The sequence below is a fragment of the Vanacampus margaritifer genome, chromosome 11 (assembly GCF_051991255.1).
Source record: "Vanacampus margaritifer isolate UIUO_Vmar chromosome 11, RoL_Vmar_1.0, whole genome shotgun sequence".
NCBI lineage: Eukaryota > Metazoa > Chordata > Actinopteri > Syngnathiformes > Syngnathidae > Vanacampus > Vanacampus margaritifer.
Genome location: NC_135442.1, coordinates 12,574,507 through 12,586,458, shown reverse-complemented (window position 1 = coordinate 12,586,458; position 11,952 = coordinate 12,574,507). Strand labels below are relative to the sequence as shown.

At 41.0% G+C, this 11,952-nt stretch overlaps 1 protein-coding gene across 1 annotated transcript; it reads left to right on the top strand.

Moving 5' to 3' along the window:
* Window positions 1-1,038: 1,038 nt before the first annotated feature.
* Window positions 1,039-9,572, top strand: ackr3a (atypical chemokine receptor 3a). Its single transcript, XM_077581007.1, has 2 exons — window positions 1,039-1,172; window positions 5,519-9,572. Exon 2 carries the CDS (start codon window positions 5,567-5,569, stop codon window positions 6,689-6,691), a length of 1,125 nt encoding a protein of 374 aa, XP_077437133.1. The 5' UTR covers window positions 1,039-1,172; window positions 5,519-5,566; the 3' UTR covers window positions 6,692-9,572.
* Window positions 9,573-11,952: the final 2,380 nt, after the last annotated feature.

Sequence of the window (11,952 nt, the reverse complement as noted above, 5' to 3'; positions counted from 1 at the left end):
AGTGTCCAAGTGGTAAGGTCCATCTTTCCCGCATAGCACGTGAAGGCAGGATTAGAATGGCTCATGGTTTGTATTTCAATTATCAGTAGCTATTTTTAATTTTTTTGTAAATTCAAAACTATGGGAACATGTTTTGATCGCATAAAAGTCTGAGCTAATGCTACCTAGCTTTTCTTCACAGTAAATGGAATATGGAGATTTATGGTGGTGGTGGTGTCTGGTCGGTGCTGGATTTCACTTTCCTTTCTTTTCTTTGGTCCTTCCTCGGGTCTCCTGACGGCCTCACGGCTCTGGCTGGGTTCTGAAGTGTTCGGTTTAGGTGAACGGTATGGCATTTTTAAATAGGTTTTAGGTGAACTAATGAATACACACTCACACGCACGCACACACGCACATGCACATACACATACTCAAAAATTATAAAAAAAAGAGAGCAATGATGATGACATGTCAAATCGGTAAAATTACCGAATGAACAATACTGAGCTCTCCAGAAAAAAAAAAAAAAAGGAATATGGAGATTAATAAGAGGGAAAACTATTTTCTACGTGGATTTTTTTGTTTGTTATGCCATGTGTGCGAAAATGTATAGTGTTCCTTTGACAGTAGCCTATAGAAAAAATATTTCTGTACAAAAGTACATTTCAAAGTCTGCACTGAATCTTTTGACTTAGTTGAATCTACCCTACTATTTTACTTTTTTTTTTTTTTTTTTTTACTTTTTTAAATACAATCAAGTACAGAATGTGAGTACTTTGAGGACCTCTATGCAAGGTGCATTGTTTGATGCACCTCTCATGAAAGTGTTCAGATGTGCGTATATACACCAGTTTTTTTGAATATGAGTGCTTATTCTCTTAAAAAGCAGGACAAGCACGTTCTTCGGCCCTCCGAAACCCGGCCGTGACGACGACGACAGCCATGCAACACCCCCCCCCCCCCACACACACACACACACACACTCCCCACACACCCCCAAAACGTCCAGCTTTGGAGGCGTTGCTCTCTCTGTCAGTATCAGCAAGTGCACAACGAGTCACCGAGCCATTCTCGCGCGAGGAGGACTCGGAGGAGAGACCCCGAAAGTGTACTTTAGTGGACTTGATGCAAAGCTAAGCGAAAAGCGGAGAAGCGTGCAAAGAATCTGCGAAATACTTGCTCAAAAGAAAGAGGTAAGCTGCAATGATGAGTTCACGTGCTGCGGGAGAAGTGAGCGTTGAGACTTTTTTACGCCGTTTTAAGAACATCTCTTTGATGAACATGTCCGTTTTTATGACAGTTTGAGCATTTTCCCTCCGAGACATAACAAATAATGAAGAGGCTGTTTGCATGGTTTCTACACAGAATTACTGCCATTGTCTTTCTTTCCCCCATCCATTAGTTGTGTCTGATAAGAGTACTTCAATGCCTCCAATGCGCTGATACAAATCAACAATTACATTGTGTTGTGTTTAGTCTGAGACAAACCGGCTCGGATTTAACAATAACGACACCGGCGACTGTTCCCAGAAGAACTAGTGACAGGAGAAACTTGTGACAAAACAACAATATGTTGCACCTGCGCCAATCTTGTTGTGGGAGACATTAGCACATGAAACCCCTTCATTGACGTTTTACTGTCTGTGTATTGAAAGACAAAAGCTGTTTTGAGCTAATTTGTAACTGGATGCTCGCAGGGCTGAGTCAGGGGGAGAGAGTGCTACACTCAACAGAGAGAGACTCATTGAACATTATTGGGTCAATGGTTAATATGTAAAAGTAAGAATCAAACAATGTGCCTTTATATAGTTTTTCTCATTTAAAACATATGATTTATTTAGTTATTAATGTTGACTGAAGCTCTTCTTTATCAGTATTGCTGTTATTATGCCTTCAAGAAAAACATCCCTATACCCTTTAGATTCCCCCCTGTTCTTAATGCTTAATAAAGTAGATCTAAGTTATTATTACAATACTTAAGAACTCAAATAAACATTAAATAACTACAAAAGGAGGTGCTGATTTTGCACTGATTTTTGGTTAATTAAATGTTATCGTATTTGTTGATCCAAAGATGTTGCCAACTGTGTGCATGCAGCATGCTGTTTTCAAGCTTCCAAGCAAAAATCAATGCCCTTTAAATATTTTTTTTTCTTAATTGGATACATTGCCATTTTTCACGATTGAAGAACAAAAATAAAGAAAGAAGCTACAAAGGTGCTGAACTAAAGATTCTACTTTCTGTGTGTGAGTGTGTTTTATCTGATGGCTGTGGGTGTTAAGGGGCTAATTAGCTTGAAGCCTGCCGGGCTACCTGGCTGAGGTATTTTCCATATAATATGAGGGAATTGGAGGCCATTGTGAGAGATTATCTCTGCATTGAAAATCTCCCTGTTGCAAAGAATGGCCCTATCTGCTGTCTAGTTAAATTAAAAAACCGAGCATGGAACGAACACATTACATTGTATCACAGGAGAAGCATTCAGTTAAATAATGGTAAAATGTTTCCTCGGAAATGAGAATTCTTATATGATTTACAAGCCTAATAACTCCCCAAATCCTCTATAATAATAGTAGTAAACACTTAACACTGACAGCAGTTCTGGTTAGTGATTTGTAACGTTATCCCCGATGTTACATTACCCAGCTAGCCACTGCCAGTTTTATTTCCGTACTTTACTACTGATGGATTTAGGGCAAATGTGACTTGAGACATTTTCAAGTGGAGTAGCTAATGATTAAAGCAAAAGGAAAATACTTGCAGCTGTATGACTGGCAAATAGTTGCTTTGAATGGCACATGACTGCTGAAACTGAGTGGAGAACGTGTATTTAAATTGTGTCAAGTGGGTGAAAAGTCATTATTATTGTGTGTGATGTGATCCTAAAATGTCTCCAGGAGCTGTGGAATGTTTTTATTTAGTTAAAAAAAGAGGCGTGGGTTCAGAGATGTCTTAAGGCAGTCACATTTCAACCTGTCACCATGGTGGTCATCGGCCCTCCGTTTACAACGCGGAGGGGAGGCATTTTGCATGGTGTCAAGCCTCCCGCTGATCTCGGCACACAGTTCCCCTCCGTGGGTGTACAGGTCACTGTGGGGCATTAAGCGGGGTTAAGGCAGTCGTGCTCTGGTTTTGATCCGTCTCCCCTTCTACAAAACCCCCACCCGCTCCCCAGCCGACCTCTCACATCGCGGCGGGCGGCTGGTTGGAGGAGCCGAGAGAGACATCGCAGCACACTGTGAAGCCAGTGCAGCAATTTGGCCCAAATATGTCACTATAGGCTTGCCTCATTCTAAAGGAGCGTGCCGAATTATTAGCATGCCACACTGTCTTGTATGTCACCTGTGAGCTCTCAATCATATTAATTCCTGTAAATTCTTAACAGTTTGGTAAAGGCAAGGTAATGCACCTTTCTTTATATAGCACTTTTCATACACAATGTGCTTTACATGATTAAAAAACACATTTAAAAGCATGTAAAAAAAACAAGTACAGAAATAAAAGATTGGACCTAAAACCATTTATAGTTCGTTCTTCACTATTCTTCAGCTGTTGGCATCTTATTCCATTGGTGTGCAGCATAACAGCTAAATGCTGCTTCATCATGTTTGCTTAGAACTCCGGGTTTCACTAATTGACCCGAGTCTGCTGACCTCAGAGGCCTACTGGGTTAAATTTAATACCATGAACATTTCTTTAATATATTAAGGATCCTGAATCATTAAGTGATATATAGACCAGTAGCAGAACTTTCAAGTCTATTTTATTTGGAGTAATATTCTCTGATGCCGAGCTGCATGAAATTAGGAAATATTTCATCCTACAAAGCATCAGAGGTTTTAAAGTGGAGATTTTTAATTTATTTTTTTATTTTTACTGTATATGCATGGTCTCCTCATAGTGCTTGTTAATTCCATCACTGCAGTTGCGCAACTATTTGAAATGTTGAGGATACACTCCATCGTTATTAGCTTCAGATGTTGTAAAAATGACGTGCTCAAGGTTACAAGCTGCCTTCTCTTTGATCATCCGCATGGCGACAGCTCCTCTCCGACCTTGCAAGAAGAATAAAAAGAAACAGGATTTCTTCTTTACTTCTTCAGGCACGTTATGGGAAAACATTCTTTAAAGTGGCATCAGGTTTCCCCCCCAAAGTGACCCGTGCTTTATTTTGGAATGCCAGGAACGCTCCGGAAATACACTGTTTGGGTTTCTCCATGCTGCTTCCTTATAGCTAATCTGTACTGCGCCCAAGGAGCTAATGTAAACACTTGTTTGCAACCACACGCCCTCACTCCCCTCGACGGCGCATCAATCATATTGACAGCAGACACGACGACAGACTATTAAAGGCTGAAAGCCATGTTTGAACAAGTTAACAACATTAAGATTCTTCAGTCAGTTGGCAGACCACAGGTGACTATTTTATGAGCTTTGATGAAACTAAAACCTGCATTCAGGAGCCAGACAGTGAGGTGAAACACTGACTTCACTTTATTCATTCATTTGTTTGTGGATAAGTGCTGCATTTCCTTGCAATGTGGTGCGCTGTTAAGTCATTTTGGTCCACAGACTTCCACGATGGCACAACTCCTCCAAGCAGTATAATTGTGCTCAGCATGACACAAACATAGAAACAGGAGTTCAAAACATTCGAAGAATGATTGCCACATTCACTTTGATCATTTTGGGAAAGGCAGCAACCGCTTATATCTAACTCGTTCCGCCGTGTGCGTGACAATGGGATGTATGTGCCCATCCTATTTAAAACATTTAAAACAGCACACCTGGAAAAGAGAGAGAGAGAGAGAAGGAAATATTTACTTGAACAAAAATCTAGTAAAGTTTTTTTCCCTCAGAAATTCTAAGTAAATATTACAAAGAGAGTTGTAAGTGCATTTTACAAGTTTATTTAAAAAATAAAGCTGCTCAAGGGTTGAGGAAAAACCCCACAGGGTCAGGCGGAATCCTTATACCTCCAAGAGACCCGTTTTTGGTCTCTTTTTGGACACGCCAGTAAAGTAGTATATAGGCAAACAGCGTGGGTGACATGGCTCAGGTGGTAGAGTGGCTGTCTCCCAAACTGCAGGTAATGAGTTTATTCGTCAATGCTTGAGTAACTTTATTTTTTTAAATAATCTGGTAAAATCTACTCAAAATTTACTCAAAAAGAGTGAAAAGACTTTACTAGGTTTTTCCAAGTAAATATGACTCTGTATGAGGGTAAAAAAGTCTCCATGCTGCCCTTCATTTCGCACCTGCCATTCAGACAAATGTTCTTGGACTGTCTATTTACATTTCTTTCAAGTGATTTCTATATTATATTATTGTGCACATGTTATTTTGTAGACAACCATACCATGGGTGATGACATGTCAAAATGTTTTATGTCCGTTGTAAACCAAGGACCTTCCATACAGTCTTACTGAAGGTGTCCAAATTGCCCTTTTTGCGCTGATTTGACTTTGACTTTGACTATTGACTAGAGCAAGATTAAAACATTTTCAATAATGATGAGGTAATGTCTTCTTTTTGCAGGATTCCTCAGTGTGTCTGCGGTTTGCGGAACTCCCTGCGGTTGTTGAGATGAGTCTGAGCACCAGCGAGATGGAAGACCTGTGGGAGTCCATGGGCTATCTCAACTTCTCCGACACATTTTCCAACATTTCCAGCGTGGGCACCACCGTGTGCCTCACGGCATTCAACCGCAGCGCCCTCTTCCACTCCATGTGTGTCCTCTACACTTTCATCTTTGTGGTGGGCCTGGCGGCCAACGCTCTGGTCCTGTGGGTGAATGTTCGTGCCCAGCGGGACTCCACCCCTCGCCACGAGACACACACGTACATCGCCCACCTGGCCGTGGCAGACCTGTGCGTGTGCGCCACCCTGCCTGTGTGGGTGAGCTCGCTGGCCCAGCATGGCCACTGGCCCTTTGGCGAGGTGGCGTGCAAACTCACGCACCTGCTCTTCTCCGTCAACCTCTTCGGGAGCATCTTCTTCCTGGCGTGCATGAGCGTGGACCGCTATCTGAGCGTGACACGCCACCGGGAGAACCAGGGCGGTGCACGCAGGAAGCTGATCCGCCGCATGGTGTGTATCGGAGTCTGGCTTCTGGCTCTGGTGGCCTCGTTGCCAGACACATACTTCCTAAGCACAGTGAAGGCCTCGCACGGGGACCGCATGCTCTGTGGACCCGTGTACCCGGAGGTGAAGTGGATGGTGGGCGTCCAGCTGAGTTTCATTCTCTTGGGCTTCGTCCTCCCCTTCCCTGTGATCACATTCTTTTACGCGCTGCTGGCCAGAGCCTTCACTTGCACGTCCTCGCCATCGTCCAACACAGTGGAGCAGGAACGTCGCGTAAGCCGCAGGGTGATCCTGGCCTACATCGTTGTGTTCCTGGGCTGCTGGGTGCCGTACCACTCCGTGCTGCTGGTGGACTCGCTCTCCCAGATGGGTATGGTGCCTCTTACCTGCGGCCTGGAGAATTTCCTGTACGTGGCCATGCACCTCACCCAGTGCCTATCTTTGCTGCACTGCTGCTTCAACCCCATCCTCTACAATTTCATCAACCGGAACTACCGCTACGACCTCATGAAAGCCTTCATCTTCAAGTACTCCACGCGGACTGGCCTGGCGCGCCTAATCGAGACATCTAACGTTTCCGACGCGGAGTACTCCGCTGTCGCCGTTGACAATCCGCCGCAGATATGAGGAGCTCTCCATTAAAGCTTTGTGATTGAAATTCCGTCCACCAACAACAATCGTCATATTTGACATTAAATGACATTTACAGACATTTTCTGCAACAATATCGAGAAATCCTGTGGACAGGAGCGTATCACTATCGCTGGACTGATAAAAAGCACTTAGAAAGCAGTTATATTAGTAAAATCTCATATGTATATCTATATACGTGGCTAGCGATTTGTAAAGCCAAACCAATGTAACCAAGCCTTATATTTGTAAGGCTGCTTAATGTAGTGTTTCCCATTCATTCATGGTATTCATTGGGCCAAGGCACATATTTTACATGAGAAAGATCTCACAGTAACACCACCCAAACTGTAGATGAGAAAAATATACATTATTCATCAACAATAAATTATTTTTATGCATTAATGTGTCACTGCTCAGTGGATGGGAATCACTGCATTAGTGTATGTTTGTGTGCATGTGTTTTGAGAGATCTAGTGGGCATTGCTAGAACTGTATTAGCAAAATGGTATGTTTAATCAATCTATTTATACTCACTTGAATTGTTTGACATTGTCACTCACACACTGCTCTACTGCACTCACATCTGCCTCATACTTGTGTGCCCACTGACTGGCTCCTTGTTCAAGTCCTGCTCTCGCACGCTAGGTATGAAAACCTCATGGCGTCACCTCAGTTGAATCCTTCAACCAAAGAAGAAACATGTTTGATTACATGTGTTTGTTCATATCTGTTGAGACTTGCTGTTACAATTGATGCAATCTCCAGATGGCATGTTAATGAGTCAAGTGGTATAATTGTACCGCTTGTTTTCAAATATACCTTCTGAAGGTTCTTTCCAGACATAAATGCTAGTTAACCTGCTTTGCTAGCATTTCTAATGAGTGTATGATGCTAGCATTAGTACGCTTGCGTTTTTATTTTTTATTTTTTGCATTGTTTAGGTTTTTTCCCAAGCCTGCATCTTTAGCATTGATTTGCTATGGAATGTGTACAGAAATGAAACCAATACACGTGTGCATATATAGCTTATGAAACCTCTGATTATCAAATGAAAGGCTGCTGATAGTTGTCCTGCTTCGCTAGTCTTTTTCGTGAGCCAGAGTTTTTCAGTATAGTAACGTGAGATAAGGTAATGTTAAGGAACCCTTACCATGTGTGCGCTAGGCTGCGAACTGCTTGTTAATCTCTGTTTCTAGCATTGCATTGCCTCACAGTTATGTGTAGTCACATGAAACCATTACACGTTAGTTACCGTATGAAACCTTGCGCAAAAGGTTGATCACCTGTTTCATATACACCTTTTTCTGTTACCCTGTGCCCTTGGTATTGCTGCGCTATGATGTGTCTGCTAAACTGCTAACTGCTAGGTAGCCTGCATCTTTAACATTGTCTTGTTTTGATATGTTTGTCATAGTAACTTTGTCTTTTATCAGACAAAAAAAACTTTTTAAAAACTATTTAGCCTACTTTCCTAGTGTTTTCTACTAGCCAATCATCTTTAATGTTGTTGTCCTGTGATGTATGTGCTAAATTGACCAAAACCAATATGTGTTCATATTTGCCTTATTGTTCTCTTAGAATTCAATAAAGCTGCATGCTCACCGCTAGTTAATTCTGATGTGCGCTAAAATGAAACCATTACTTATTAAGTACTTATCAAAGATAAATAGCTGCTAACTGCTAACAAACCTTTTTCTGCTAAGCTGCATCTTTATACAAGGACCCCTCTGTGATGTGTGTACTAAAGTGACACTTAACAGTGTTTATAGTTATCCCGTAGGACTTAATCGTAACTTCCAGTTAGCATTCCTCACTAGTCTTTTCTGCTAGCTTATGTCTCTAGTTTTGTTGTGCTGTGCTGAAGAGAAGCCTATACATGTGTTCATAGTTACCGTGCAAAGCCACTTGTCAGACCTCAAAGGCTACCAACTGCTAGTTTGTCACGTTCTTAGCCTTTTTTCGCTAGCCAACAACTTCAGCATTGCCATGCTGGGATGTGTGTGCTAAAATTAAAAACATGTTTATATAAGTTACCTTTTGAAGTCTATTATCAGACATAAAATCCTACTATCTGCTATTTAGCCCTCTCCATTCGCCTTCCAATAGCTTGCGACTTAAGTATAGCTGTGCCAGGATATGTGTGGCTATAGCCGTTCCATATATAAAATGACCTCATTCCCACATTACGCACATATTATCTGCTTTTAAATGACTGTGCTAGGCAGGTGAGTTTATTCTTAGAGCTAGCTTTGGCAAAGCAAGCTAGTATTGTGTGGGGATAGGGTCATAAACAGAGTCACGTTTCCAACACTTCCCATTCAAGCATTAGCCAATAAATACCATCATTTGACCTTTTTCCCGCAGAAGTCAAAAGCCACATCCTATTGGCTGGGAAAATGGAGACGTAATAAACCAATTATCTCTTTAGTTTCACATTGTCTGAAGGCTTCAACTGTAAGCCGATTGAGTGTGACAAATAGCTGTCTGTGACACTATTTCTATATTACATTTGTGGAATGAATCCTGCTGCATCAGCACATCAGGGCCACACATGCACACACTTGCTGACTTTTACTACCAAATAATCTCCACGAATAGCTTTACTGCTCGAGTGCAGGCAGCAGTTGTGATATGTAACTACAAAGTGTTGATTAGAAGACCAAATGAATGCGGTTTCTCTTGTGAATGTGTGTTTGTGTTGGCATTTTTTGGGGTCTCAGCTGCCATCTAATGCAAGGACTTATCATTTCATAATTATGCCGACATGATGTCATGTGATTGTGTGTGCGGAGTGGAACGTTTCTACAACGGCGGAGGCCTCCCTTTGCTTTTGAAAAAAAAAGTTCTGTCAAATATATTAAACATATTGAAAATATTTTGTCTCTGTACTTGGCTGCTGTCATAATAACTTTATATCTTCATATATCCTCTTTGGCTGGGGTTCTCAAACCGGGTTCCCCCGGTGGTCTTCTAAATAATTTCCAATATATTATCCTTTTTTTAAAAGTGCATACCTACAAATGGGGACTGGTGTGCAGATAAAACAAAAATGCTAAACCAATCACCTTACTCCTGCCTTCCTTAGCATCGGCCAATTAAAAGCTCTGATATGATTATGACATACAGTACAGTAAAAAAAAAAAAGGGATAAAAGTCATATCCTATTTTTTTTTTGTAAATAATAAAGCTTTTTTTCCTGAATGGTGTAATATTAAAAGAATAATACTGTATTTAATGAATAAATAATATTGTATTGTTAAATATGACTTTCTTGCCTTGTTAAACTTGGACTTTAATATCATAATATTATTCTATCTTGGGAAAATAGTATTTTTTTTCTTGTAAGATTGTCTGTTCTTTTAAAGATTATTACTTTTTCCATAAAAAAAGACTATATTGCAACTCTTTTTCTCATAAAAAAACATGAATTTGTTATAACTTTACAACTGTCTTGAAAATGGGCAACTTTTTAATTTCTTTTATATTAATGAGTACAAATTAAAGGTGTGAGACCTTGTAAAGTGAATTCAGTGAGATTTGTTTTTAAATATATATTAGAAAATAATTGGTGAAAACAAGAAAAGAGAACTGAGTAGTACTCAATTGCAACCTTTTTAGTTTTACGGACACACTTGGGCTCTGGCATGAGTTGCCCTGGCCCTACTATACAAGATTTTAAAGCAGGGGGTTAATCAATTTTGCAAAAGGGCCGCATGAGAAAATGGAACACTTGCAGAGGGCCAAGCCAGCATGCTAACCCCAACATCATCTGTAATATCTACGTGGGTTGATATGGTATGTATTCGTTGTTGTGGCAGCCTCCCGACAATCGTGGAATATATTCAACACACTTCTGTTTGATGCGTCAAATAAATTCAAAGACATTTATCATCGCTTTACAGTGAATTTAATTGCCGTTAGATTCCTCTCCCTTGTAAACAGTACCTCAATAACAAATGTAGCACACTGCATGGGAAAGTGAATACCGATGCTGCCCTTCCTGACAACAAACATCCATCAACAATTTGCGTATAGAAAAATACATCAATATTGCATCCCCTCAAGAAGGGATAGAAGATTTCCAAGGTGTGTAAGACTTGTGTGACATTGACTTTGCCAAGACTCTCTTCCTCTCCGATGTTTCTTTAAAACCTCACAGTGTCAACACCCTGCCACTGTTGTCCTCATGATATGCGATGACCCTGCAGATGACCTCCTAGCATTCATCCCGCCTGTCCGGAGTGCTTCAGTCTTTCCGCTAATCAGCAGCTTGGACCCCCGCCACTGTTCCCCCACAGACCTTCCCCCTACTCCGACGGAAAGTCTAGTAAGGAAGAAGATTGGTGAGAGGAGGACTATGAAGTTGCACTAATTGCGCAATGGAAATAGATTGATTAGGCACACGTGCATTGTCTGTCAAGCAGCTGTACCAAAAGTTGGGCCTTTACATACTGTTGGTAATAAAATGTTGTTTTTGTTTGTTTGTAGTTTTTTTAATCTACACATCTGTTTTCCACTACCACTTTTTCTCATTAGGGTTGTGCATCAGCAGGAGCCTATCCCAGCTGATTTATGGTGAGAGACTGGGTACACTCCTGGCTAGTCATTATCCAGTCACATGGCACATATTGACAAAATGTCAATTATAGCACAGGAGTCAAACCCAAGGCCTGTGCATGGGAGAGTTGTGGCCCTCCACATACTTTTTTTGTGGCCCATCAATGCAAAGGAAATCATATCACACGCAATGTAAACCAGTACTGTACATCTAAAAAAGAAGAAGAAATTAAGTTAACGTAACTTAAACCTTTACAAAATTAACCTAACTCAAAAATTTGCAGCAGTAACTCAGTTGTTTTTTAAGAAGGCCTACTGATAATATTTTTTTTTCAAATAACTTGTTTTACTTTATAAATGTTAGTCATATAAAAAATAAGAATAACTAAATTAATCAGCCATTACCTTGTTTCTGTCTGCATATTCCAAAATGCAATATTAATCAGAGTATCATATAGACTATATGCCACGGAAGAGGCGGGACTTCCGATTTCCGTGTTTTCACCCATCAACTTTGTGCGAGGCTGCCAGTGTGTATTGTCTGTCTCATTGTCCGAAGCATTTGGGGTGGGGGTGCGAGCGTTGGAACGCGGCCAGCAGTGGCCGGAAACGGCGCTGATGTGTAAAACCCGGAAGTCGGAATTCCGTGGCATCTACCCCATAGGGGTGCATGGAATATACAGTATAATTGTAAAGAA

Bases quoted from the DNA above. Each gene is read 5' to 3' on its own strand.
- ackr3a (XM_077581007.1), top strand. From the start codon at position 5,567: ATGAGTCTGAGCACCAGCGAGATGGAAGACCTGTGGGAGTCCATGGGC.